Source organism: Molothrus ater, unplaced genomic scaffold, assembly GCF_012460135.2.
Source record: "Molothrus ater isolate BHLD 08-10-18 breed brown headed cowbird unplaced genomic scaffold, BPBGC_Mater_1.1 matUn_MA714, whole genome shotgun sequence".
In the NCBI taxonomy this organism is placed as follows: Eukaryota; Metazoa; Chordata; class Aves; order Passeriformes; family Icteridae; genus Molothrus; species Molothrus ater.
In genome coordinates this window covers 1-27,156 of record NW_023416581.1, presented here as the reverse complement: position 1 = coordinate 27,156, position 27,156 = coordinate 1, and the positions used below count along the sequence as shown (strand labels likewise).

Genomic DNA, 27,156 nt, shown 5'->3' with positions numbered 1-27,156 from the left:
AAAATTTCGGGGGGGGGTCCCAAAAATCCCAAAATTTGGGGGGGGGTCCCCAAAAGCCCCGGACCCCCCCCCAAACCCCCCCTGTGCCCCTCCCCAGGCACGGGCATGGACCTGGTGGAGATTTTGTCCTTCCTGTTCCAGCTGAGCTTCTCCACCCTGGGCAAGGTGGGACTGGGAGGGACTGGGAGGGACTGGGAGGGGATTGGGAGGGACTGGGAGGGGATTGGGAGGGACTGGGAGGGGATTGGGAGGGACTGGGATGGATTGGGAGGGAACTGGGAGGGATTGGGAGGGACTGGGAGGGGATTGGGAGGGACTGGGAGGGACTGGGAGGGACTGGGATGGATTGGGAGGGAACTGGGAGGGATTGGGAGGGACTGGGAGGGGATTGGGAGGGACTGGGAGGGACTGGGAGGGGATTGGGATGGACTGGGAGGGGATTGGGAGGGACTGGGAGGGACTGGGATGAACTGGGAGGGACTGGGAGGGGATTGGGGGGGACTGGGATGGACTGGGATGGACTGGGAAGGGATTTGGATGAACTGGGATGAATTGGGAGGGACTGGAATGAACTGGGAGGGGATTGACGGGAACTGGGAGGGACTGGGATGGACTGGGAGGGGATTTGGAGTAACTGGAGAGCATTGGGAGGGGAGTGGGAGAGGATTGGGATGAACTGGGCGGGACTGGGAGGGACTGGGATGAATTGAGAGGGGACTGGAATGAACTGGGAGGGGATTGAGGGGAACTGGGATGGACTGGGAGGGGACTGGGGGGCACTGGGAAGGACTGGGACAGAGTGGGAAGGGATTTGGATGAACTGGGATGAACGGGGAGGGGATTGGGAGGGACTGGGATGAACTGGGAGGGGATTAGGGGGGGGGGCACTGAAATGAACTGGTTTGAACTGGGAGGTTACGGGGCTGAACTGGGAGCGTCCCAGGACTGTTCCTGGAGCACTGAGAGCGTCCTGGCGGTTACTGGGGATAACTGGGATGAACTGGGAGCTCACTGGTCCCAACTGGTGCGAACTGGTGTGAACTGGTGTGAACTGGTGCAGGATTACTCGGTGGAGGGCATGAGCGAGTCCCTGCTGACCTTCCTGCAGCACCTGCGCGAGTTCGGGCTGGTGTTCCAGAGGAAGGTGAACTGGGAGCACTGGGAGCACTGGGAGCACTGGGAGGGGACACTGGGGACACTGGGGACACTGGGAGGGACTGGGAGGGGACACTGGGGGACACTGGGAGGGACTGGGAGGTGCCAGGACTGACCTGGGCACACTCAGGGACACTGGGGACAGCTCCTGGGGACACCAAGGACAATTCCTGGGGACACTCAGGGACACCCAAGGACAGCTCCTGTCCCACTTGGGGACACTTGGGGACACTTCTTGGCCTCTTGGGGACACTTGGGGACATTTGGTGACACTCAGGGACACTCAAGGACAGCTCCTGGCCCTTTGGGGACACTTGGGGACACCGGGAACACTGGGGACAGCTCCTGCCCCATTGGGGACAGTTCCTGGGGACACTTGGGGACAGTTCCTGGGGACACCTGGGGACACTGTGGTCACGCTGTCCCCAGCGGAAGTCGCGGCGCTTCTACCCGACCCGGCTGGCCATCGCGCTGGCCTCGGGGACAGCAGGGACAGCGCTGGGGACAGAGCCCGACGGCCACGGCTTCATCCTGGTGGAGACCAACTACCGCATCTACGCCTACACAGGTGGCACTGGGGACACCCGGGGACACCTTGGGGACACCTTGGGGACAGCCCTGTCACCCTGAGGGACACCTGGGGACACCTTGGGGACAGCCCTGTCACCCTGAGGGACACCTGGGGACACCTGGGGGACACCTTGGGGACAGCCCTGTCACCCTGTAGGACGTCCCCCTGCCTGCCACCTCCCTGTCACCCTTGGTCCTCCCTGTGTCTCAATGTCCCCAACCCTCAATGTCCCCATCAATGTCCCCAATCCCCCCAATGTCCCCTCAATGCCCCCATTGTCCCCAATCCCCCATTGTCCCCATTGTCCCCAATCCCCCCAATGTCCCCAATCCCCCCAATGTCCCCTCAATGCCCCCATTGTCCCCAATGCCCTCAATGTCCCCTTAATGTCCCCAATGTCCTCAATCCTCCCAATGCCCCCATTGTCCCCCATGTCCCCTCAATGTCCCCAATCCCCTCCATGTCCCCTCAATGTCCCCAATGTCCCCATCAATGCCCCCAATGCCCTCTCAATGTCCCCTCAATGTCCCCTCAATGTCTCCAATGTCCCCGATATCTCCAACCCCCCCAAATGTCCCCAATCCCCCCAATCCCCACAATGTCCCCAATGTCCCCAATCCCCCCATTGTCCCCAATGTCCCCATTGTCCCCAATGCCTCCATTGTCCCCAATCCCCCCAACGTCCCCTCAATGTCCCCAATGTCCCCATCAATGTCCCCAATGCCCCCACTGCCCTCAATGTCCCCAATGTCCCCAATATCTCCAACCCCCCCAAATGTCCCCAATCCCCCCAATCCCCACAATGTCCCCAATGTCCCCAATGCCCCCGTTGTCCCCAATGCCCCCATTGTCCCCAATGCCCCCGATGTCCCCTCAATGTCCCCGCGCTGTCCCCAGACTCGGAGCTGCAGGTCGCCCTCATCGCGCTCTTCTCGGAGCTCCTCTATCGCTTCCCCAACCTGGTGGTGGCCCAGGTGACAAGGGACAGCGTGCAGGCGGCCATCGCCAACGGCATCACGGCCGAGCAGGTGATGCTGGGGACACTGGGGACACCACTGGGGGGGATTGGGACACTGGGGACATTGGGGACACTGGGGACATTGGGGGATTGGGGACACTGGTGAGACTGGGGACACGGCGATTTGGGGACTCTGGTGACACTGGTGATGTTGGGGACACTGGGGACACCACTGGGGACATAGGGGACACTGGGGACACTGGGGACACTGGGGACATTGGGGACATTGGGGATTGGGGACACTGGTGAGACTGGGGACACGGGGATTTGGGGACTCTGGTGACGCTGGGTACGTTGGTGACACGGGGATTTGGGGACATTGGTGACTCTGGTGACACTGGTGATGTTGGGGACACAGGGATTTGGGGACTCTGGTGACACTGGTGATGTTGGGGACACTGGGCACGTTGGTGACACGGGGATTTGGGGACATTGGTGACTCTGGTGATGTTGGGGACACGGGGATTTGGGGACACGGGGATTTGGGGACTCTGGTGACACTGGTGATGTTGGGGACACAGGGATTTGGGGACATTGGTGACACTGGTGATGTTGGGGACACTGGGGACGTTGGTGACACGGGGATTTGGGGACATTGGTGACTCTGGTGACACTGGTGGTGTCCCTCCCCCGCAGATCATTCACTTCCTGCGCACCCGCGCCCACCCCGTGATGGCCAAACAGGTGAGGGGACCCCAGAGGGGATCCCAAATCCTTTTGGGGGGGTCCCAATCCTTTTGGGGGGTCCCAAATCCTTTATGGGGGGTCCCAATCCTTTTGGGGGGGTCCCAAATCCTTTATGGGGGGTCCCAAATCCTTTGGGTATCCGAAATCCTTCAGGGGGCCTGAATTTGGGGGGTCCCAGATCCATTTTGGGGGTCCCAAATCCATTCTGGGGGGGGTCCCAAATTCTTTTGGGGGTCCCAAATCCTTTATGGGGTGTCAAAAATCTTTTGGGGGTCCCATTCCTGGGATACCCCACTGTCCCCCTGTGTCCCCTGTGTGTCCCCATCCCTGTCCCTGTCCCTGTCCCCACGGTGTCCCCGTGTCCCTGTCCCCGTGTCACTGTCCCTGTGTCCCTGTCCCCAGAGCCCGGTGCTGCCCCCGACCATCACGGACCAGATCCGGCTCTGGGAGCTCGAGCGGGACCGGCTGCGCTTCTCAGAGGGTCAGTGTCCCCAAAGTGTCCCCAAAGTGTCCCCAAAGTGCCACCAGGGTAACCCCAAAGTGTCCCCAAGGTGTCACCAGGGTGTCACCAGAGTGCCCCCAAAGTGTCCCCAAAGTGCCACCAAAGTGCCACCAGGGTAACCCCAAAGTGTCCCCAAGGTGTCACCAGGGTGTCACCAGAGTGCCCCCAAAGTGTTCCCAAAGTGCCACCAAAGTGCCACCAGGGTAACCCCAAAGTGTCCCCAAGGTGTCACCAGGGTGTCACCAGAGTGCCCCCAAAGTGTTCCCAAGGTGTCACCAGGGTGTCCCCAAAGTGTCACCAGAGTGTCACCAAAAGTGTCCCCAAATATCACCAGGGTGTCACCAGAGTGCCCCCCAAGTGTCCCCAAGGTTTTCCCAAGGTTGTGCCCAAATTGTTCCCAAAGTTGTCCCCAAGGTGTCCCCAAAGTGCCACCAGGGTGCCCCCAGAGTGCTCCAAATGCCACCAAGGTGTCCCCAAAGTGTCCCCGGAGGGTTCTGAAAGTATCCCCAAGGTGGGAGGTGCCACCCTGGGGATGTCCCCAAGGTGGGAGGTGCCACCACAAGACGGGAGGTGACACCCCAGAGATGTCCCTAAGGTGGGAGGTGCCACCCTGGGCATGTCCCCAAGGTGGGAGGTGCCACCCTGGGGATGTCCCCAAGGTGGGAGGTGCCACCACAAGGCGGGAGGTGCCACCCCAGAGATGTCCCCAAGGTGGGAGGTGCCACCACAAGGTGGGAGGTGCCACCCTGGGCATGTCCCCGAGGCGGGAGGTGCCACCAAAGGGCTGCCACGCCCCCCTGGCACTGTCCCCTCCCTCTGTCCCCCCCCAGGTGTGCTGTACAACCAGTTCCTGTCCCAGGTGGATTTCGAGGTGCTGCGGGACCACGCCCGGGCCCTGGGCGTGCTGGTGTTCGAGAACCCCGCGCGGCGCCTGATGGTCGTCACCCCCGCCGGCCACCCCGACGTCAAACGCTTCTGGAAGAGGCAGAAACACAACGGCTGACCCCAAAAACCCCAAAATCCCGGAGTTTGGGATCCTGAAAACCCCAAAATCCTCAAAATCCCCGAGTTTGGGGTCGAAAAATACCGAAATTTGGGGTTACTGGGGCCTACCCTGATGGTCGTCACCCCCGCCGGCCACCCCGACGTCAAACGCTTCTGGAAGAGGCAGAAACACAACGGCTGACCCCAAAAACCCCAAAACACCCAAAACCCCAGAGTTTGGGATCCTCAAATCCCCAAAATCGCAGAGTTTGGGGTCCAAAAAACCCCAAAATCACCAAATTTGGGGTTACTGAGGCACCTCGATGTCAAACGCTTCTGGAAGAGGCAGAAACACAACGGCTGACCCCAAAATACCCAAAAACCCCCCAAATCCCAGAGTTTGGGATCCTCAAATCCCCAAAATCGCAGAGTTTGGGGTCCAAAAAACCCCAAAATCACCAAATTTGGGGTTACTGGGGCACCTCGATGTCAAACGCTTCTGGAAGAGGCAGAAACACAACGGCTGACCCCAAAAACCCCAAAATACCCAAAAACCCCCCAAATCCCAGAGTTTGGGATCCTCAAATCCTCAAAAATCGCAGAATTTGGGGTCAAAAAAAACCCAAAATCCAGAAATTTGGGGTCCTGTTGCCCCAAAATGTCCCTGCAAATCTAAAACTTTGGGTTGGGATCTTTGGGGTTCCGGGTGCCCCAAAATTTGGGGTTCTGGCGCCTCGTTCCTACAGAAATCCAGGATTTGTAGGGGGAAATGTCATTTTTTTGTACAAACGCTGTTTTTTTGCGAAGGTTTTTTTGTAGTAAAAACGTTTTGAGCCAAAAAAGCGAAGTTTTGAGAGCCTGAGGGAAAAGTAGATCCTGGAAATTTTGGGGGATTTGGTGGGAAAATCCCGGATTTTGGGGAGAAAATTTTGAGGATTTTTGGGAATTTTGGAGTTGGGGAGAGGGGAGGATTTCTGAGGGGAAAAACACGGATTTAGGGAAAATAGCGACGAATTCCCGGGGGAGAGACGGGATTGATGGATTTTGGGGGTGAAAATGGGGAATTTGGGGATAAAACTGAGGATTTGGGGATAAAAATCGGAATTTCGGTCCCAATATCCCAAATGCCGAATTTATGTTGTGCTTCTCACCGGGGCGTTACGGTAAAGCCGCCATCGCTCTCGCGATATTACGGTAACGCCGCTAGTGGGCGCGGCCTCGCTCTGATTGGCCGAGCCCGCCCGCCGTGGGCTACCCTTGCGCTGATTGGCCGAGTCTTTCCCGCGCTGTGCGCTGATTGGGCAGCTCCGTGAGGGAGGAGGAGAAGGAGGAGGAAGACGCAGCAGCGGCCATGGCGGCCACGGCGGCCCTGGAGCGCTGGGTGTCCGGGCAGCTGCAGGAGCTGCTGGGCCTCAGCGCCCGCCATGTCCCCGCCTTCCTGGTGGCGCTGGCGCGGCGCAGCCGGAGCCTGGAGGAGCTGCTGGAGCGGCTGCGCGAGACCGAGGCCCTGCGCGTGGAGGAGCCGCGCGTGCGCGAGTTCGCGCGGCAGCTGTGGGACAAGGTGGGCGGGAACCCGTGAGGGGAGAGGGGGAAGGGGGCGGGGCTTCTCGAGGAGGCGCGAAAATGGGAGTGGGCGGGGCTTGTCTGAGGGGAGGCGGCTTTGTATGGAGATGGAGGCGTGGCCTAAGGGAGTGGGCGTGGTTTGAACGCGGCCTATTTCGTGCTGAGGGCGTGGCCAATGGAGAATGGGAGGAGCCTAAAGACAAGGTGTGGTCAGAAGTGGGCGTGGTTTAACCGGCTTTGAGGATGACATCACGACGAGTGGGCGTGGCTGCCACACAGAGCAGCCAATCAGGCTGAGCTCTGGCTTGCAATGGGCGTGGACATTTCTAGGTGTGGCCATTTAGGGTGTGGCCAAGCAGGTGTGGCCATATTGGGTGTGGTTAAGTAGGTGTGGCCAAATGGGTGTGACCGTAGTGGGTGTGGTTAAATGGGTTTTTTTGGGGGGTTCTTTTCTGGTTATTTTTGCAATTAAGTGGTTGGTTTGGGGTTGGTTGAGTGGGTGTGGCCATATTGGGTGTGGTTAAGTAGGTGTGGCCATTTAGTGTGTGGCCAAGTGGGTGTGGCCATTTCAGGTGTGGTCATAGTGGGTGTGGCCATTTCAGGTGCGACCATAGTGGGTGTGGCCATTTCAGGTGTGGTCAAGTGGGTGTGACCATAGTGGGTGTGTTTGGTGGGGCCATTTTAGGTGTGGTTAACTGGGTGTGGCCACTTTGGGGTGTGGTTAAGTGGGCGTGGCCAAGCAGGTGTTGCCATATTGGGTGGGTTTAAGTGGGTGTGGCCATATTGGGGCGTGGCTAAGTAGGTGTGGCCATTTAAGGGTTGGTTCAGTAGGTGTGGCCGTATTGGGTGGGGTTAAGTGGGTGTGGCCATATTGGGTGTGGTTCAGTGGGTGTGGCCATATTGGGTGTGGTTCAGTGGGCGTGTCCGTGGGCGTGTCCTGACCCCGCCCACCCCCAGGTGCCCCGTGAAGCCCCCCGGGAGCCCCCCGGCCGCGCGGCCGAGCGGGCGGCGCTGGAGCTGCAGCGCCAGAACCGCGGCTACCGATTGGTGGAGAGCGACGAGGAGGAGGCGGGGCCGGGCCCCGCCCACCCCGACCACGCCCAGAACGAGCCACGCCCCCGGCGGCGACACCTGAGGCGACGTCACCGCTCCGAGTCCCCCCCCGAGACCCCCCCGGCCGCGCCCGAGCCCCCACCGTGAGTGCAGGGGGGAGTTTGGGGTGGAATCCCCACATTTTGGGGTCACCCCAATTTCGGGGGGGTCTTCCCTTCCCCTTGGGGCTCCCCCTGATCCTTTGGGCGCTGCAATTTTGGGATTTCCCCTCTCAGACCCCCCCCCAAAAAAACCCCTCAAGTGCCACAAATTTCCCCTTTTTTTGTGCTCATGGGGGGATTTTGGGGTTCCCAGGTGGGATTTTGGGATCCCAGATGGAATTTTGGGTGTCCCAAGTTGGATTTTGGGTGTCTTGAGTTGGATTTTTGGGGTTCCAGGTGGAATTTTGGGTCTCAAGTTGATTTTTGCTGTCCCAGATGGGATATTGGGGTTCCCAGATGAGGTTTTGAGTCTCTCAAGTTGGTTTTTGAGGGTCCTGGGTGGGATTTTGAGTCTCTCAAGTTGATTTTTGGGGATTCCCAGGTGGGATTTTGGGTGTCCCGGGTTGGATTTTTGGGGTTCCCAGATGAGATTTTGGGGTTCCCGAGTTGATTTTGGGGTGGGATTTTCACCCTTCCTTCCCTCCTGGCTGGCTTCTCCCCGCTCCCACCCCCCCCCCCCTCTCCCGGGGGGTGTTTTTGGGGTCCCCCCGCCCATTCCCGGCCTCCCCAAGGGCCCCCGAGGAGCCGGAGGAGGAGTGGGAGGCGTCGGAGCGGGAGCGGCTGCGGGACCTGCGCGAGCGCGACGCCTTCGCCGAGCGGCTGCGGCGCCGGGACCGGGACCGGGGGGCTCGGGGGGGACCCCAAGGTGGGGCCTGGGGGGGTCCCGGGGGGGTTTGGGGGGGGTCCCAGGGGGGTTATGGGGGGCTGGGAGGGGATGGGGGGACCCCAAGGTGGGGCCTGGGGGGGTCTCGGGGGGGTTTGGGGGAGTTTGAGGGGGTTTGGGGGGCACGGGGGGACTCTAAGGTGGGGCCTGGGGGGGGCTATGGGGGGTTTGGGGGGTCCTTGAGGGGTTTGGGGGGGTTCCAGGGGGGTTTGGGGGGGCCTGGAGGGGCTCAGGGGACCCCAAGGTGGGGCCTGGGGGGGTCCCGGGGGGGTTTGGGGGGCACGGGGGGACCCCAAGGTGGGATTTGGGGGGTCCCAGGGGGGTTATGGGGGGCTGGGAGGGGATGGGGGGGACTTGAGGGGGTCTCAGGGGGGGTTTTGGGGGGGTTTTGGGGGGTTTGAGGGGTCTTTGATGGGGTTTGAGGAGGGTTTGGGAGGTCCTGGGGGGGTTTGAGGTGAGTTTGGGGGCTCCGTGTGAGGTTTGAGGGGGGTTTGAAGGGGCTGGGGGGGCCTGGGGTGACTCCAATGTGGGCCTGGGGGGGTTGGGGGGCTCCTTGAGGGGGGTTTGGGGGGTCCTGGGGGGGGTTTGGGGCCCTCACCCCCTCTCCCTTGCCCAGGCCTACGAGGAGGCCCAGAAACGCCTGAAGATGGCGGAGGAGGAGCAGAGAGCCCTGGTGAGGGGCGGGGGGAGGAGCCCCCGCTCCCCGGTCCCCTTTTCCTCCCCATTTCCCTTTTCCTGCCCATTTCCCCTTTTCCTCCCCAGTTCCCTTTTCCTCCCCGTTCCCCTTTTCCTGCCCGGTTTTCTTTTCCTCCCCATCTCCCCTTTTCCTGCCCATTTCCCTTTTCCTGCCAGTTCCCTTTTCCTCCCCATTTCCCTTTTCCTGCCCATTTCCCCTTTTCCTCCCCATTTCCCTTTTCCTGCCCGGTTTTCTTTTCCTCCCCATTCCCCCTTTTCCTGCCCGGTTCCCTTTTCATCCCCATTTCCCCTTTTCCTGCCCAGTTCCCTTTTCCTGCCCATTTCCCTTTTCCTGCCCATTTCCCCTTTTCCTCCCCATTTCCCTTTTCATCCCCATTTCCCCTTTTCCTGCCCAGTTCCCCCATTCCCCAAATCCCAGAGTACGAGCACTCCCCATTGCACCCCATTTTAAATCCCATTTTCCACCATATTTTCCCATTTTTATGCCATTTTTCCACCATTTTTTCCCATTTTAATGCCATTTTCCACCATTTTTTCCCATTTTAATGCCATTTTTTCACCATTTCACCCCATTCTAATGTCATTTTTTCCCATTTTTTTCCCATTTTCCCCCTATTTCTCCCCAGATCCCCGAGCTGCGCAAGCGCTCCCGCCGCGAGTACCTGCCCCTTTCACCCCATTCTAATCCCATTTTTTCCCATTTTAATCCCATTTTACCCCATTTTAATCCCATTTTTTCCCATTTTAATGCCATTTCACCCCATTTTTTCACCATTTTTTCCCCATTTCCCCCCATTTCCCCCCAGATCCCCGAGCTGCGCAAGCGCTCCTGCCGCGAGTACCTGCCCATTGCACCCCATTTTTTCCCATTTTAATCCCATTTTTTCCCATTTTAATCCCATTTTTTCCCATTTTAATCCCATTTTTTCCCATTTTAATCCCATTTTAATCCCATTTTTCCCCATTTTTTCCCATTTCCCCCAGATCCCTGAGCTGCGCAAGCGCTCCTGCCGCGAGTACCTGCCCATTGCACCCCATTTTAATCCCATTTCACCCCATTTTAATCCCATTTTTTCCCATTTCACCCCATTTTAATCCCATTTTTTCCCATTTTAATCCCATTTCACCCCATTTTAATCCCATTTTTTCCCATTTTAATGCCATTTCACCCCATTTTTTCCCCATTTCCCCCCATTTCCCCCCAGATCCCCGAGCTGCGCAAGCGCTCCCGCCGCGAGTACCTGCCCATTGCACCCCATTTTAATCCCATTTTTTCACCATTTTTTCCCATTTTAATCCGATTTTTACCCCATTTTAATGCCATTTTTTCCCATTTTTCACCACTTTTTCCCATTTTTTCCCCATTTCCCCCCATTCCCCCCCAGATCCCCGAGCTGCGCAAGCGCTCCCGCCGCGAGTACCTGCCCATTTCACCCCATTCTAATCCCATTTTTCCACCATTTTACCCCATTCTAATCCCGTTTTTTCCCATTTTAATCCCATTTTTTCCCATTTTAATCCCAGTTCTTCTCATTTTAATCCCATTTCACCCCATTTTTTCCCATTTTTTCACCCCATTTTTTCCCATTTTTCCCCCATTCCCCCCAGATCCCCGAGCTGCGCAAGCGCTCCCGCCGCGAGTACCTGCCCATTGCACCCCATTTTAATCCCATTTTTTCCCATTTTAATCCATTTTAATCCCATTTCACCCCATTTTTTCACCATTTTTCCCCATTTTCCCCCAGATCCCCGAGCTGCGCAAGCGCTCCCGCTGCAAGTACCTGCCCCTTTCACCCCATTTTAATCCCATTTTTTCCCATTTTAATCCCATTTTTTCCCATTTTAATCCCATTTTACCCCATTTTAATGCCATTTTTTCCCATTTTTCACCTTTTTTCCCATTTTTTCCCATTTCCCCCATTTCCCCCAGATCCCCGAGCTGCGCAAGCGCTCCCGCCGCGAGTACCTGCCCATTGCACCCCATTTTAATCCCATTTCACCCCATTTTAATCCCATTTTTTCCCATTTCACCCCATTCTAATCCCATTTTTTTCCCATTTTAATCCCATTTTAATCCCATTTCACCCCATTTTTTCACCATTTTTCACCATTTCCCCCCATTTCCCCCAGATCCCCGAGCTGCGCAAGCGCTCCTGCCGCGAGTACCTGCCCATTGCACCCAATTTTAATCCCATTTCACCCCATTTTAATCCCATTTTTTCCCATTTCACCCCATTCTAATCCCATTTTTTCCCATTTTTTCAATCCATTCTAATCCCATTTTTTCTCATTTTAATGCCATTTTCCCCCATTTTAATGCCATTTTTTCACCATTTCACCCCATTCTAATGCCATTTTTTCTCATTTTAATCCCATTTTTTCCCCATTTTCCCCCATTCCCCCCCAGATCCCCGAGCTGCGCAAGCGCTCCCGCCGCGAGTACCTGGCCAAGCGGGAGCGGGAGAAGCTGGAGGAGCTGGAGCAGGAGATCCAGGACGAGGAGCTGCTCTTCGGGGAGGAGGCGCTGACGCTGCCCGAGCGCCGCGAGCTGCGCTACAAACGGCGCCTGCGGGACCTGGCCCGCGACTACAAACGGGCGGGGGCCCGGGAGCAGCTGGAGAGGAGCAGCCGCTACCACATCCCCGAGGAGAGCAGGGACAAGGTGAGGGAACGGCCGGGGAAGCGAAAATCTGCACCCGGAAAAACCCCGAAACCGGCAGCTGAAATGCAGCTGAAATGAGCGCCTGGAAAATCCCGAAATTCACACCTGAAAAATCTCAAAATCTGCACCGGGGAAAACCCCGAAACCGGCAGCTGAAATTCAGCTGAAATGAGCGCCTGAAAAATCCCAAAATTCACACCTGAAAAATCCCAAAATTCCACCTGAAAAATCCTGAAATTGGCACCTGAAAAATCCCAAAATTGGCACCTGAGAAACCCCAAAATTGGTACCTGAAAAATCCCAAAATTGGCACCTGAAAAATCCCAAAATTGGCACCTGAAAAATCCCGGATTTGGCACCTGAGAAACCCCAAAATTGGTACCTGAAAAATCCCAAAATTCCACCTGAAAAATCCCAAAATTCCACCTGAAAAATCCCGAATTTGGCACCTGAGAAACCCCAAAATTGGTACCTGAAAAATCCCAAAATTGGCACCTGAAAAATCCCAAAATTCCACCTGAAAAATCCCGAAATTGGCACCTGAAAAATCCCAAAATTGGTACCTGAAAATCCCAAAATTGGTACCTGAAAAATCCCGAAATTGGTGCTTGGGGAGGAGCAGCCGCTACCACATCCCCGAGGAGAGCCGGGACAAGGTGAGGGAACGGCCGGGGAAGCGAAAATCTGCACCGGGAAAAACCCCGAAAGCGGCAGCTGAAATGCAGCTGAAATGAGCGCCTGGAAAATCCCAAAATTGGTACTTGAAATATCTGAGAAAATCCCAAAATTGGCACCTGAAAAATCCCGAAATTGGTACTTGAGATATCTGAGAAAATCCCAAAATTGGCACCTGAAAAATCCCAAAATTGGCACCTGAAAAATCTCAAAATCTGCACCGGGAAAACCCCGAAATGGGCACCTGAAAAATCCCAGAATTGGCACCTGAAAAATCCCAAAATTGGTACTTGAAATATCCTGAAATTGTTATCTGAGAAACCCCCAAAATTGGCACTTGAAAAACCCTGAAATTGGTACCTGAAAAATCCCAAAATTGGCACTTGAAAAATCCCAAAATCGGCACCTGAAAAATCCCGAAATTGGGACCTGAAAAACCCCCAAAATTGGCACCTGAAAAATCCCAAAATTCCACCTGAAAAATCCCGAATTTGGCACCTGAGAAACCCCAAAATTGGTACCTGAAAAATCCCGAAATTGGCACCTGAAAAATCCCAAAATTCCACCTGAAAAATCCCGAATTTGGCACCTGAGAAACCCCAAAATTGGTACCTGAAAAATCCCAAAATTGGCACCTGAAAAATCCCAAAATTCACACCTGAAAATCCCGAAATGGGCACCTGAAAAATCCCAGAATTGGCACCTGAGAAAAACACAAAATTCACATCTGAAAAACCCTGAAATTGGTACCTGAAAAATCCCGAAATTGGCACTTGAAAAATCCCAAAATTGGGACCCCGAAAACCCCCGAAATCAGCAGCTGAAATTCAGCTGAAATGAGTGCCTGAAAAGTCCTGGAATCGGTACCTGAGAAACCACAGAATTGGTACTTGAAAAATCACGAAATTGGGACCTGAAAAACTCCAAAATTGGTACCTGAAAAATCCCGAAATTGGCACCTGAGAAATCCCGGAATTGGTACTTGAAATATCTGAGAAAATCCCAAAATTGGCACCTGAAAAATCCCGAAATTCACACCTGAAAAACCCCAAAATTCACACCTGAGAAACCCCAAAATTGGTACCTGGAAAATCCCAAAATTCACACCTGAAAAATCTCAAAATCTGCATCGGGAAAAACCCCGAAACCGGCAGCTGAAATTCAGCTGAAATGAGCGCCTGAAAAATCCTGGAATTGGCACCTGAAAAACTCCAAAATTGGGACCTGAAAACCCCCGAAATCAGCAGCTGAAATTCAGCTGAAATGAGCGCCTGGAAAATCCCAGAATTGGTACCTGAGAAACCACGGAATTGGTACCTGAAATATCTGAGAAAACCCCAGAGTTGGAACCTGAAAAATCCCAAAATTGGCACCTGAAAAATCCCGAAATTGGCACTTGAAAAATCCCAAAATTGGCACCTGAAAAATCCCAAAATTGGCACCTGAAAAACCCTCGGAATCTGCACCTGAAAAATCCCGCCCCCAAATCCCCCCCAATCCCCCCCAAAACCTCTCCCATGATCCCAAATTCCCCCAAAGCGCCCCCAAATCCCCCCAAAACCCCCAATCGCCCCCCAAAACCCCTCCCCATGATCCCAAACCTCTCCCCATGACCCCAAACTGCCCCCAAATCCCCCCCAATCCCCCCCAAAACCTCTCCCCATGACCCCAAACCCCCCCAAACCCTCTCCCCACGATCCCAAATCCTCCCCAATCCCCACCAAACCTCTCCCCATGACCCCAAATCCTCCCCAATCCCCCCCAAAACCGCTCCCCGTGACCCCAAACCGCCCCCAAATCCTCCCCAATCCCCCCCAAACCTCTCCCCATGACCCCAAACCCCCCCAATCCCCCCCATTCCCCTCGCTGACGCCCCCGTTCCCCCCCCAGAAGATCCAGAGCGGGAGGAGGCCCAGGAGGAGGCCCTGGCGCCGCGGGACGAGCAGCGGCGCTGGGAGGAGCAGCTGCTGGGGGCGGCCGCGCTGCGCTTCGGGGCCAGGGACGCGCGCCAGCGGCGCCGGAAGGACGGCACCGACTACGAGCTGCTGCTGGAGGAGGAGGAGATGGTGCAGTTCGTCAGCGCCGCTCAGCTCGAGGGGACCGACCCCCAAAAGGTGGGGTTTGGGGTCACCCAGGGGGTCCTGACAGGGTTTGGGGGGGATTTGGGGTGGTTTGGAGGGGATTTGGGGGGGATTTGGGGTCATAGGAAGGGGTTTGGGGGGGATCAGAGCTGCTGCTGGAGGAGGAGGAGATGGTGCAGTTCGTCAGTGCTGCTCAGTTAGAGGGGACCGACCCCCAAAAGGTGGGGTTTGGGGTCACCCAGGGGGTCCTGGCAGGGTTTGGGGTCACCCAGGGGGTCCTGGCAGGGTTTGGGGTCACAAGAAGGGGTTTGGGGGGATTTGGTGTGAATTTGGTGACCCTGGGCTGTCCCCAGGATGTCCCTGAGGCCGAGCGCAACTGACAGTGGGTGGTTACCGGTGAATTTGGGGTGAATTTGGGGTGAATCTGGTGACACTGAGGGTGACCCCAATGACACCGAGCTGTCCCCAGGATGTCCCCGAGGCCGTCCCCGAGGCCGAGCGCCGCCGGCAGTCGCTCCAGGACGGCCGCCGGGCCCTGCCCATCTTCCCCTTCCGGGACGAGCTGGTGGCGGCCGTGGCCCAGCACCAGGTGCTGGTGATCGAGGGCGAGACCGGCTCGGGGAAAACCACCCAGATCCCCCAGTACCTGCACGAGGAGGTGAACTGGGAGCACTGGGAGGGGACTGGGGGGGATTGGGAGGGGACTGGGGGGGACTGGGAGGGACTGGGAGGGGATTGGGGGGAACTGGGAGGGGACTGGGGGGATTGGGAGGGACTGGGGGGGATTTGGGGGGAAATTGGGGGGAAATTGGGAGGGGACTGGGGGAACTGGGAGGGACTGGGAGGGGATTGGGGGAAATTGGGGAGGGGATTGGGGGGAACTGGGAGGGGACTGGGAGGGACTGGGAAGGACTGGGAAGGGATTGGGGGGGATTGGGAAGGGATTGGGGGGGATTGGGAGGAAATTGGGAGGGGAATTGGGAGGGGATTGGGGGGAACTGGGAGGGACTGGGAGGGACTGGGAGGGGATTGGGGGAAATTGGGGAGGGGATTGGGGGGAACTGGGGGGGACTGGGAGGGACTGGGATTGAACTGGGAGTCATTTGAGAGGATTTGGGGTCCTGGGGGGATCCGGGACTGCTCAGGTCTCGTTTTTGGGGTCAGTTCAGTTCCAGGGGGGTCACTCGGGGTCGGGGGTCTCTGTCACCCCCCCTGACCCCCACATTGTCCCCAACGTCCCCAGGGCTACACTCGGGGGGGGCTGAAGATCGGCGTGACGCAGCCGCGACGCGTGGCAGCCATGAGCGTGGCAGCCAGGGTGGCCGTGGAGATGGGGACAAAGCTGGGCAACGAGGTGACATTGGGGACAACGGGGACACTGGGGACACTGGGGGGACATTGGGGACATGGGGGGACATTGGGGACACTGGGGACACATCCCTACCCCCAACCACACCGTCCCCACCTCGGGGACACGTCCTGGTCACTCTGGGGACGCTTTGGTGACGCAGCTGGGGGCACGTGAGTGACCTCAGGGGGGTGGCCTGAGTGACCCTGAGGGGGACAGCGACCCCGGGGAGGGGACAGCAGCCCCGGGGAGGTGACAGGGCCGTGTCCCTTGTCCCCAAGGTCGGGTACAGCATCCGCTTCGAGGACTGCACGTCGGAGCGCACGGTGCTCAAGTACATGACGGACGGGATGCTGCTGAGGGAGTTCCTGACAGAGCCCGACCTGGCCTCCTACAGGTGACCCTGGGACACTGGGGACACCTGGGGACACCTGGGGACACTGGGGATGTTGGGGACATTGGGGACATTGGGGACATTGGGGACATTGGGGACGGGATGCTGCTGAGGGAGTTCCTGACAGAGCCCGACCTGGCCTCCTACAGGTGACACTGGGGACACTGGGGACACTGGGGACACCTGGGGACATTGGGGACACCTGGGGACACTGGGGAGACTGGGGACACTGGGGACATTGGGGACACTGGGGACACTGGGGACACTGGGGACATTGGGGATGTGTCCTTCTTTGTGTCCCTGTCCCTGTTTCCCTGTTCCTGTGTCCATCCCCGTGTCCCCATGTCCATCCTGGTGTCCGTGTGTCCATCCCCATGTCCCCGTGTCCATCCCCGTGTCCCTGTGTCCATCTCCGTGTCCGTGTGTCCGCAGCGTGATCATGGTGGACGAGGCCCACGAGCGCACCCTGCACACGGACGTGCTCTTCGGCCTCATCAAGGACATCGCTCGCTTCCGGCCGCAGCTCAAGGTCCTGGTGGCCTCGGCCACGCTGGACACCGAGCGCTTCTCGGCCTTCTTCGACCACGCGCCCGTGTTCCGCATCCCGGGGCGCCGCTTCCCCGTGGACATCTACTACACCAAGGTGACGCTGGGGACACTGGGGACATTGGGGACATTGGGGACATCAGGGGTAACGGGGACATTGGGGACATTGGGGGTGTTCAGGGCATTGGGGACATTGGGGACATTGGGGACACTGGGGGCATTGGGTCATCCTGGGGCGCCGCTTCCCCGTGGACATCTACTACACCAAGGTGACACTGGGGACACTGGGGACATTAATGGGGACATTGGGGACATCAGGGGTAACGGGGACATTGGGGACATTGGGGACATTGGGGACACTGGGGACATCGGGGGCATTTAGGGCATTGGGGATGTTAATGGGACATTAATGGGGACATTGGGGGTGTTCAGGGCATTGGGGACATTGATGGGGACATTGGGGGTGCTCAGGGGTCCCTGGCTCTGTGGGCTCTTGAGAGTGTTTGGGGACACAGGAGAGGGGGGGGGATGGCTGGGGATCTTTGGGGACAGCTGGGGCTGGTGTCCCCATGTCCCCTGTGTCCCCCTGATGTCCCCAGTGTCCCCAATGTCCCCCTGATGTCCCCTGATGTCCCCGCAGGCGCCTGAGGCCGATTACCTGGAGGCCTGCGTGGTGTCGGTGCTGCAGATCCACGTCACCCAACCCCCGGGGGACATCCTGGTCTTCCTCACCGGGCAGGTCAGTGTCCCCTCAGTGTCCCCTCGGTGTCACCTCAGTGTCCCTGTGTGTCCCCTCAGTGTCACCGTGTCCCTCTGCTCTCCCCATCCCTGCAGGTGTCCCTGTTCTCTCCTGTCCCCAACCCCAATTTCCTGACACCGGTCTTTGTCCCTCTGTGTCCCCAGTCTCCCAAATGTTCCCAATGTCCCCCAATCCCCTGGGTGTCCCTGATGTCCCCAATGTCCCTGATACCCCTGGGTGTCCCCAATGTCCCCAACGCTGTCCCCTGGCTGTCAGGAGGAGATCGAGGCCTGCGTGGAGCTGCTGCAGGAGCGCTGCCGCCGCCTGGGCTCGCGCCTGCCCGAGCTGCTGGTGCTGCCCATCTACGCCAACCTGCCCTCGGAGCTGCAGGCCCGCATCTTCCAGCCCACGCCCCCCGGCGCCAGGAAGGTGCGCTGGCCCTTTAAGAGAGGGGCGGGGCTTCGGGAGGGGGCGTGGTGTCATGGGAGAGGGGCGGGGTTTGAGGAAAATGGGGTGGGGTTTAAGGGGAAATGGGTGGAGTTTCATTTACAGGGCCAGAAAAGTGTGGTGGCCCTTTAAGAGAGGGGCGTGGCCTCGGGAGGGGGCGTGGTGTCATGGGAGAGGGGCGGAGTTTAAGGAAAATGGGTGGGGTTTCATTTAGGGAGCCAGGAAGGTGTGCTGGCCCTTTAAGAGAGGGGGTGGAACCTGAGAGGGGGGTGTGGCTTCATGAAAGTGGGTGGAGCTTAATTGGGTGTGGTCAGAAGAGGTGGGGCCTAAAGGGGTGTGGTTTTCTGGGTGTGGTCAGAATGGGTGGGGCTAGTTTGGGGTTGGTCAGAGTGGGTGTGGCTCAATTGGGTGTGGTCAGAATGGGCGTGGTCTAAACAGGGTGTGGCTCAATTGGGTGCGGTCAGAATGGGCGGAGCCTAAAGGGGTGCGGCTTCCTTGGGCCTGGCCCGCAGCGTAGCCCGTGATTGGCTGGAGCTCCGAGTGGGCGGGGCTTAACAGCCGCAGTGCTTTCAATGGGGGCGTGGCCTGCGAGGGCGCGTCCCGGGCGTGTCCCAGCGGGGTCCCCACCCCTGGCGCAGGTGGTGGTGGCCACAAACATCGCCGAGACCTCGGTGACCATCGACGGCATCGTCTACGTGCTGGACCCCGGCTTCTGCAAGCAGAAGAGCTACAGCGCCCGCACGGGCATGGAGTCCCTGGTGGTGACACCGTGCTCCAAGGTGCGTCACCTGTGCCACCTGGGTGTCACCTGTGTCACCTGTGTGTGACCTTACTGTCATGTATTGTCACCTATTGTCATCTATTGTCACCTGTTGGGAGCCCCCTGCACGGGCATGGAGTCCCTGGTGGTGACCCCTGCTCCAAGGTCTGTCCCAGGTGTGTCCCAGGTGTGTCCCAGGTGTCCCGGGTGTGTCCTGGGTGTGTCCCAGGTGTCCCAGGTGTCCCGGGTGTGTCCCAGGTGTGTCCCGGGTGTGTCCCAGGTGTGTCCCAGGTGTGTCCCAGGTGTGTCCCAGGTGTCACCCCTGTCCCCAGGCCTCAGCCAATCAGCGCGCAGGCCACGCCGGCTGCGTGTCACAGGTGTTCAGGTTGGGTTACAGGTGGCATTGGTGACCCTGCCAGGTGTCCCAGGTGTGTCCCAGGTGTCCCAGGTGTCCCCCCTGTCCCCAGGTGTGTCCCAGGTGTGTCCCAGGTGTCCCGGGTGTGTCCCAGGTGTGTCCCGGGTGTGTCCCAGGTGTGTCCCGGGTGTGTCCCAGGTGTCCCAGGTGTGTCCCAGGTCTGTCCCAGGTGTGTCCCAGGTGTCCCAGGTGTCCCGGGTGTGTCCCAGGTGTGTCCCAGGTGTGTCCCAGGTGTCCCAGGTGTGTCCCAGGTGTGTCCCAGGTGTCCCGGGTGTGTCCCAGGTGTGTCCCAGGTGTGTCCCAGGTGTGTCCCAGGTGTGTCCCAGGTGTCCCAGGTGTGCCCCGGGTGTGTCCCAGGTGTGTCCCGGGTGTGTCCCAGGTGTGTCCCAGGTGTCCCAGGTCTGTCCCAGGTGTGTCCCAGGTGTCCCAGGTGTCCCCTTGGTGTCCCCAGGCCTCAGCCAATCAGCGCGCGGGCCGCGCCGGCCGCGTGGCTCCCGGGAAGTGTTTCCGGCTCTACACGGCCTGGGCGTTCCAGCACGAGCTGGAGGAGACGGCGGTGCCGGAGATCCAGAGAGCCGACCTGGGAGCGCTGGTGCTGCTGCTCAAGAGCCTGGGTAGGGACTGGGACGGACTGGGAGGGACTGGTAATGGACTGGGAGGGACTGGGAGGGACTGGGAGAGACTGGGAGGGGATTGGGGGGCACTGGGAGGCACTGGGAGGCACTGGGAGGGACTGGGAGGGACTGGGACAGACCTGGGGGCGCTGGTGCTGCTGCTCAAGAGCCTGGGTAGGGACTGGGACGGACTGGGAGGGACTGGGAATGGAGTTATGGGCACTGGGAGGGACTGGGAGGGGATTGGGGGGCACTGGGAGGGACTGGGAATGGACTGGGAGGGACTGGGATGGACTGGGAGGGACTGGGAATGGAGTTATGGGCACTGGGAGGGACTGGGGACACCAGGGTGACGCAGGGGGATTGGGGACAGCCAGGTGACCCTGAGGTGACCCCGAGGTGACCCAGGGTGACCCCGAGGTGACCCCGAGGTGACCCCGAGGTGTCCCCAGGGATCAATGACCTGATCCACTTTGACTTCCTGGACCCCCCCCCCCACGAGACGCTGGTGCTGGCGCTGGAGCAGCTCTACGCCCTGGGGGCGCTGAACCACCTGGGCGAGCTCACCACGGTACTGGGAGGGACTGGGAGCACTGGGAGGGACTGGGAATACTGGGAGGGACTGGGAATGGGGAATGAACCACCTGAACCACCTGGGGGAGCTCACCACGGTACTGGGAGCACTGGGAGGGACTGGGAATAGTGGGAGAGGGACTGGGAATGGGGAATGAACCACCTGGGCGAGCTCACCACGGTACTGGGAGGGACTGGGAGCACTGGGAGGGACTGGGAATACTGGGAGAAGGATTGGGAATGGGGAATGAACCACCTGAACCACCTGGGCGAGCTCACCACGGTACTGGGAGCACTGGGAGGGACTGGGAATACTGGGAGAGGGACTGGGAATGGGGAATGAACCACCTGGGCGAGCTCACCACGGTACTGGGAGCACTGGGAGCACTGGGAGGGACTGGGAGCACTGGGAGAGGGACTGGGAATGGGGAATGAACCACCTGGGCGAGCTCACCACGGTACTGGGAGCACTGGGAGCACTGGGAGGGGAACTGGGAATGGGGAATGAACCGCCTGAACCACCTGGGCGAGCTCACCACGGTACTGGGAGGGACTGGGACACACTGGGAGTGTCCCCGGGGGTCTCCCTGGTGGTCACTCTGTCCGTCTGTCCCCTCTGTCCCCCCTGTCTGTCTGTCCCAGCTGGGCCGGCGCATGGCGGAGCTGCCGGTGGAGCCCATGTTGGCCAAGATGATCCTGGCGAGCGAGCAGTGAGTGACAGATGGGTCCCCAAAGTGTCCCCAAAGTGTCCCCAGTGTGTCCCCAGAGTGTCCCCAGTGTGTCCCATCTCCTCTGAGTGTCCCCAAAGTGTCCCCAAAGTGTCCCCAATGTCCCCACCCAGGTACAACTTCACGGAGGAGGTGCTGACGTTGGCTGCCATGTCCCCAGTGTCCCCTCAGTGTCCCCAATGTCCCCTCAGTGTCCCCAATGTCCCCAATGTCCCCATTGTCACAGATACGGCTGCACAGAGGAGGTGCTGACGGTGGCGGCCATGCTCTCGGTGAACAACGCCGTGTCCCCAATTTCCCCTCAGTGTCCCCTCAGTGTCCCCAATGTCCCCTCAGTGTCCCCAATGTCCCCTCAGTGTCCCCAATGTCCCCGTTGTCCCAGGTACGGCTGCACAGAGGAGGTGCTGACGGTGGCGGCCATGCTCTCGGTGAACAACGCCGTGTCCCCAATGTCCCCTGAGTGTCCCCAGTGTCCCCATTGTCACAGATATGGGTGTACCGAGGAGGTGCTGACGGTGTCCCCAGTGTCCCCTCAGTGTCCCCAATGTCCCCAATGTCCCCGTTGTCACAGATACGGCTGCACAGAGGAGGTGCTGACGGTGGCGGCCATGCTCTCGGTGAACAATGCCATGTCCCCAATTTCCCCTCAGTGTCCCCTCAGTGTCCCCAATGTCCCCTCAGTGTCCCCAGTGTCCCCTCAGTGTCCCCAATGTCCCCAATCAGGTACGGCTGCACAGAGGAGGTGCTGACGGTGGCGGCAATGCTCTCGGTGAACAACGCCGTTTTCTACCGGCCCAAGGACAAGGTGCTCCACGCCGACAGCGCCCGCGTGGCCTTCAGCGTGCCCGGCGGCGACCACCTGGTGCTGCTCAACGTCTACAACCAGGTACGGGGACACCTCGGGGACACCTCGGGGACACCGCGGGGCTGGGGCCACCTCCGGTGCCAGCACTGACCTTTGTGTCCCTTCGTGTGTCCCCGTCTCGCCGTCCTCGTCCCTCTCGTGCCGATGTCACCGCGCGCCCCTGCCTGCGCTGTCCCCCCGTGTGTCCCCCCCGTGTCCCCTCCAGTGGGTGGCCAGCGGTCACTCCCTGCAGTGGTGCTACGAGCACTTTGTCCAGGCGCGCTCCCTGCGCCGCGCCCGGGACGTGCGGGAGCAGCTGCAGGGGCTGATGGAGCGCGTGGAGATCGCCCCGTCCTCCTGCCAGGGCAACCTGGACCTGGTGCGCAAGGTAAACCCCAAAATATCCCCCAAAATATCCCCAAATACACCTCAAAATATCCCCCAAAATACTCCAAAATATCCATGAAATATCCCACGGAATAACCCCAAATCCACCCCAGCCCCGTCCTCCTGCCAGGGCAACCTGGACCTCGTCAGGAAGGTAAACCCCAAAATATCCCCCAAAATATCCCCCAAAACGGCCCCTAAACCCCTGCCAAAATATCCCAAAATATCCCAAAATATCCATACAACATCCCACAAAATATCGCCCAAATCCACCCCAGCCCCGTCCTCCTGCCAGGGCAACCTGGACCTCGTCAGGAAGGTAAACCCCAAAATATCCCCCAAAATATTCCCCAAAATATCTCCAAATACACCTCAAAATATCCCCCAAAATACCCCAAAATATCCATGAAATATCCCACGGAATAACCCCAAATCCACCCCAGCCCCGTCCTCCAGCCAGGGCAACCTGGACCTGGTGCGCAAGGTAAACCCCAAAATATCCCCCAAAATATCCCCAAATACACCTCAAAATATCCCCCAAAATACCCCAAAATATCCACGAAATATCCCATGGAATAACCCCAAATCACGCCTCAGCCCCGTCTTCCTGCGGGGGCAACCTGGACCTCGTCAGGAAGGTAAACCCCAAAATATCCCCCAAAATATCCCCCAAAATATCCCCAAATACACCTCAAAATATCCCCCAAAATATCCCAAAATATCCATAAAATATCCCACGGAATAACCCCAAATCCACCCCAGCCCCGTCCTCCTGCCAGGGCAACCTGGACCTGGTGCGCAAGGTAAACCCCAAAATATCCCAAAATACACCCCAAAATATCCCCCAAATACACCCTAAAATAAACCCCAAATACACCTCAAAATATCCCAAAATACCCCTAAAATATCCCAAAATATCCCCCAAACACCCCCTAAAATATCCAGATTCCAGTGTATCGCAGTGTTCTCCCAGTCCCTCCCAGTCCCTCCCAGTCCATCCCAGTCCATCCCAGTCCCTCCCAGTCCATCCCAGTCCCTCCCAGTCCATCCCAGTCCCTCCCAGTCCATCCCAGTGCCCCCTAAACTGATCCCAGTCCCCTCCAACTCCATCCCAATCCCCTTTAACTTCCTCCCAGTCCATCCCAGTCCCTCCCAGTGCCCTCCCAGTTTATCCCAGTGCCAATGTCCCCTCTCTGTGTCCCCCCAGGCCATCACAGCCGGGTTCTTTTACCACACGGCGCGGCTGGCGCGGGGCGGGTACCGATCCCAGTCCATCCCAGTGCCCTCCCAGTGCCCTCCCAGTCCATCCCAGTCCCTCCCAGTGCCCTCCCAGTGTATCCCAGTGCCACTGTCCCCGTTTACGTCCCCCCAGGCCATCACAGCCGGGTTCTTTTACCACACGGCGCGGCTGGCGCGGGGCGGGTACTGATCCCAGTCCATCCCAGTCCATCCCAGTCCCTCCCAGTGCCCTCCCAGTGTATCCAGTGCCACTGTCCCCGTTTGTGTCCCCCCAGGCCATCACAGCCGGGTTCTTTTACCACACGGCGCGGCTGGCGCGGGGCGGGTACTGATCCCAGTCCCTCCCAGTCCATCCCAGTCCCTCCCAGTGCCCTCCCAGTATATCCCAGTAACAGTGTCCCCGTTTGTGTCCCCCCAGGCAATCACAGCCGGGTTCTTTTACCACACGGCGCGGCTGGCGCGGGGCGGGTACCGCACGGTGAAGCACCAGCAGCCGGTGTTCATCCACCCCAACAGCGCCCTGTTCGCCCTGCAGCCCCGCTGGGTGCTCTACCACGAGCTGGTGTGCACCTCCAAGGAGTTCATGAGACAGGTGGGGACACCTGGGGACACTGCAGGGACACCTTGGGGACATGGGGACACAGGGCAGGGACATGGGGACACAGGACACGGTGGGTACAGGGACACGCTGGGTGCTGCACCACGAGCTGGTGTGCACCTCCAAGGGGTTCATGAGACAGGTGGGGACACCTGGGGACACTCTGGGGACATGGGGACACTGTGGGGACATGGGGACACAGGACAGTGTGGCTATGGGGACACAGGGTGGGTACAGGGACACGCTGGGTGCTGCACCACGAGCTGGTGTGCACCTCCAAGAGGTTCATGAGACAGGTGGGGACACCTGGGGACACTGCAGGGACACCTTGGGACATGGGGACACAGGGTGGGTACAGGGACACACTGAGTGCACACCATGATGTGCGCCTCCAAGGAGTTCATGAGACAGGTGGGGACACCTGGGGACACCTCGGGGACATGGCAGGGACACAGGGCAGGGACACGGTGTGGGTACGGGGACACAGGGGACGCACCTCCAAGGTGACAAAGCAGTGACCCCAAGCCATCACCGCCATCCCCACATGTCCCCAGGTGTGTGACAGGTGTGTGACAGGTGTGTCCCCAGGTGTGTCCCAGGTGTGTCCTCAGGTGTGTGACAGGTGTCCCTTGTCCCCAGGTGATCGAGATCGACAGCTCCTGGCTGTCCTTAGGGATGTCCCCAGGTGTGTCCCAGGTGTGTCCCAGGTGTGTGACAGGTGTCCCTTGTCCCCAGGTGATCGAGATCGACAGCTCCTGGCTGTCCTTAGGGATGTCCCCATGTGTGTGACAGGTGTCATAGATGTCCCCAGGTGTGTCCCAGGTGTGTCCCAGGTGTCCCCAGGTGTGTGACAGGTGTCCCTTGTCCCCAGGTGATCGAGATCGACAGCTCCTGGCTGCTGGAGGTCGCCCCCCATTATTACCAGGCCAAGGAGCTCGAGGACGGCAGCGGCCGCAAAATGCCCAAAAAAGCCGGGAAATCGCGGGAGGAGCTGGGCTGACCCCGCCCCCTGGGGACATTGGGGACATTTGGGGACATTGGGGACATTTGGGGACATTGGGACACCATCAGGGCACAGCCCAATACACCCCGCCATGCTCGGGGACGCCGCTGTCCCCGTGTCACCGCTGCTCCTTTATTCTGTACATTAATTTAAGGGAGGGGAGGGGACAAAGGTGACAAAGGTGACAAAGGTGACAAAGGGGGGGGGGGGCGCGCAGGTGTCGCTGTCACCTCCGTGGTGGCCTCAGGGCCGGGCCAGCGCCACCGCCAGCGCCGCGGCCACCAGCAGCTTCTTGGGCTCGGGGACGGCCGTGGGGGCTGGCATCAGCTGGGGACACCAAAGTGTCACCAAAGTGTCACCAAAGTGTCACCGAGGTGTCCCCAGGTGTCCCCAGGTGTCCCCAGACTCACCTTGTCCACGCGGTGGCAGCGGATGAGCCCCTGGGGGTTGAGGAAGAAGGTGGAGAGGGCGTCGTAGGACCTGGGGGGACAGCGGGGGGGACACTTGGGGACATCGGGGTGGTGCCAGCGCCTCGGGGGTGACACGGGGGTGACTCAGGTGTGACTCAGGTGTGACTCAGGGGGGTCACTGAGCGCAGCAGGCGCCACTGGTGCTGGTGGTAGAAGGGGGTGACACAGAGGGGGACACAGGGATGGCAGAGGCGACACCAGGGTGACACGGGTGTGACACGGGGGTGACACAGTGACAATGAGGGGTCACACAGGTGTGTCTGTACCTGAGCAGTGTCCGTTTGTCCTGCCGGTACCAGCGCAGCAGCAGCAGGTGCAGGGGCAGTGACACAGGGATGGCACAGGGGGTGACACAGGGGTGACACAGTGACAATGGGGGGTGACACAGGTGTGTCCGTACCTGAGCAGTGTCCGTTTGTCCTGCCGGTACCAGCGCAGCAGCAGCAGGTGCAGGGGCAGTGACACAGGGGGGACACAGGGATGGCACAGGGGGTGACACAGGGGTGACACAGTGACAATAGGGGTGACACAGGTGTCACACAGGTGTGTCCGTACCTGAGCAGTGTCCGTTTGTCCCGCCGGTACCAGCGCAGCAGCAGCAGGTGCAGGGGCAGTGACACAGGGATGGCAGGGGGTGACACAGGGATGGCACAGGGGGTGACACGGGGGTGACACAGTGACAATAGGGGTGACACAGGTGTGTCCCAGGTGTGTCCCTCACCTGAGCAGTGTCCGTTTGTCCCGTCGGTACCAGCGCAGCAGCAGCAGGTGCAGGGGCAGTGACACAGGGATGGCACAGGGATGGCACAGGGGGTGACACAGGGGTGACACAGTGACAATGAGGGGTCACACAGGTGTGTCCGTACCTGAGCAGTGTCCGTTTGTCCCGCCGGTACCAGCGCAGCAGCAGCAGGTGCAGGGGCAGTGACACAGGGATGACACAGGGATGACACAGGGATGGCACAGGGGGTGACACAGGGGTCACACAGTGACAATAGGGGTGACACAGGTGTCACACAGGTGTGTCCGTACCTGAGCAGTGTCCGTTTGTCCCGCCGGTACCAGCGCAGCAGCAGCAGGTGCAGGGGCAGCCCCGTCAGGCGCCACCGCGCCCGCAGGCTCCAATCCTCCGGGTGCCGCGTCAGCGCCGCACCTCCAGCCTGAGGCTGGCAAAGTAAACCCAGGCCAGGGCCCGGCACAGCGCCACGGCCACGGCGTACATGGCCCGGCCCCTGGGGATACGGGACCACGGTCACTGTCACCCATTGTCACCCATTGTCACCCACTGTCACCCAATGTCACACGCCCGGCACAGCGCCACGGCCACGGCGTACATGGCCCGGCCCCTGGCGGACACGCGGACACGGGGACACGGTTATTGTCACCTCCCTGTGCACCCCATCACTGCCATTGTCACCCAGTGTCACCCATTGTCACTGCCCGGCACAGCGCCACGGCCACGGCGTACATGGCCCGGCCC

At 59.2% G+C, this 27,156-nt stretch overlaps 3 protein-coding genes across 3 annotated transcripts; 2 read left to right on the top strand and 1 right to left on the bottom strand.

The window, feature by feature from the left end:
- Window positions 1-97: 97 nt before the first annotated feature.
- Window positions 98-5,759, top strand: GTF2H4 (general transcription factor IIH subunit 4; the record flags this gene model as incomplete). Its single annotated transcript, XM_054518289.1, has 7 exons — window positions 98-165; window positions 1,061-1,144; window positions 1,585-1,723; window positions 2,624-2,754; window positions 3,381-3,428; window positions 3,834-3,912; window positions 4,764-5,759. Coding segments are annotated over 7 exons (722 nt in total), but the record flags the coding sequence as incomplete, so codon positions are not given.
- Window positions 5,760-6,264: 505 nt separating this feature from the next.
- On the top strand, window positions 6,265-25,332 carry DHX16 (DEAH-box helicase 16). Its single transcript, XM_054518290.1, has 21 exons — window positions 6,265-6,478; window positions 7,438-7,676; window positions 8,306-8,444; window positions 9,074-9,130; window positions 11,561-11,815; window position 13,832; window positions 14,381-14,604; window positions 15,041-15,229; window positions 15,815-15,925; window positions 16,201-16,316; window positions 16,746-16,956; window positions 17,500-17,598; window positions 17,875-18,027; window positions 18,684-18,824; window positions 19,672-19,834; window positions 20,287-20,405; window positions 21,050-21,117; window positions 21,859-22,021; window positions 22,206-22,367; window positions 24,024-24,197; window positions 25,075-25,332. Exons 1-21 carry the CDS (start codon window positions 6,269-6,271, stop codon window positions 25,201-25,203), a joined length of 3,123 nt encoding a protein of 1,040 aa, XP_054374265.1. The 5' UTR covers window positions 6,265-6,268; the 3' UTR covers window positions 25,204-25,332.
- CUNH6orf136 (chromosome unknown C6orf136 homolog) lies at window positions 25,296-27,146 on the bottom strand. The gene is made up of 5 exons (XM_036405729.2): window positions 27,094-27,146; window positions 26,979-27,022; window positions 26,709-26,931; window positions 25,617-25,686; window positions 25,296-25,533 (listed from the first exon to the last, which is right to left on the bottom strand). The coding sequence occupies exons 1-5, from the start codon at window positions 27,144-27,146 to the stop codon at window positions 25,450-25,452; spliced, it is 474 nt and encodes a 157-aa protein (XP_036261622.1). The 3' UTR covers window positions 25,296-25,449.
- Between the last annotated feature and the right edge of the window lie 10 nt (window positions 27,147-27,156).

Bases quoted from the DNA above. Each gene is read 5' to 3' on its own strand.
- DHX16 (XM_054518290.1), top strand. From the start codon at position 6,269: ATGGCGGCCACGGCGGCCCTGGAGCGCTGGGTGTCCGGGCAGCTGCAG. The intron at 8,445-9,073 runs GCCTGGGGGGGT...TCCCTTGCCCAG, and splicing joins GGGGGGGACCCCAAGGTGGG to GCCTACGAGGAGGCCCAGAA. The intron at 22,368-24,023 runs GTAAACCCCAAA...GTGTCCCCCCAG, and splicing joins ACCTGGACCTGGTGCGCAAG to GCAATCACAGCCGGGTTCTT.
- CUNH6orf136 (XM_036405729.2), bottom strand. From the start codon at position 27,146: ATGTACGCCGTGGCCGTGGCGCTGTGCCGGGCAGTGACAATGGGTGAC. The intron at 26,932-26,978 runs GTGACATTGGGT...AATGGGTGACAG, and splicing joins CGTGGCGCTGTGCCGGGCGT to TGACCGTGGTCCCGTATCCC. The intron at 25,687-26,708 runs GTACGGACACAC...CTGTCCCCCCAG, and splicing joins GACAAACGGACACTGCTCAG to GTCCTACGACGCCCTCTCCA.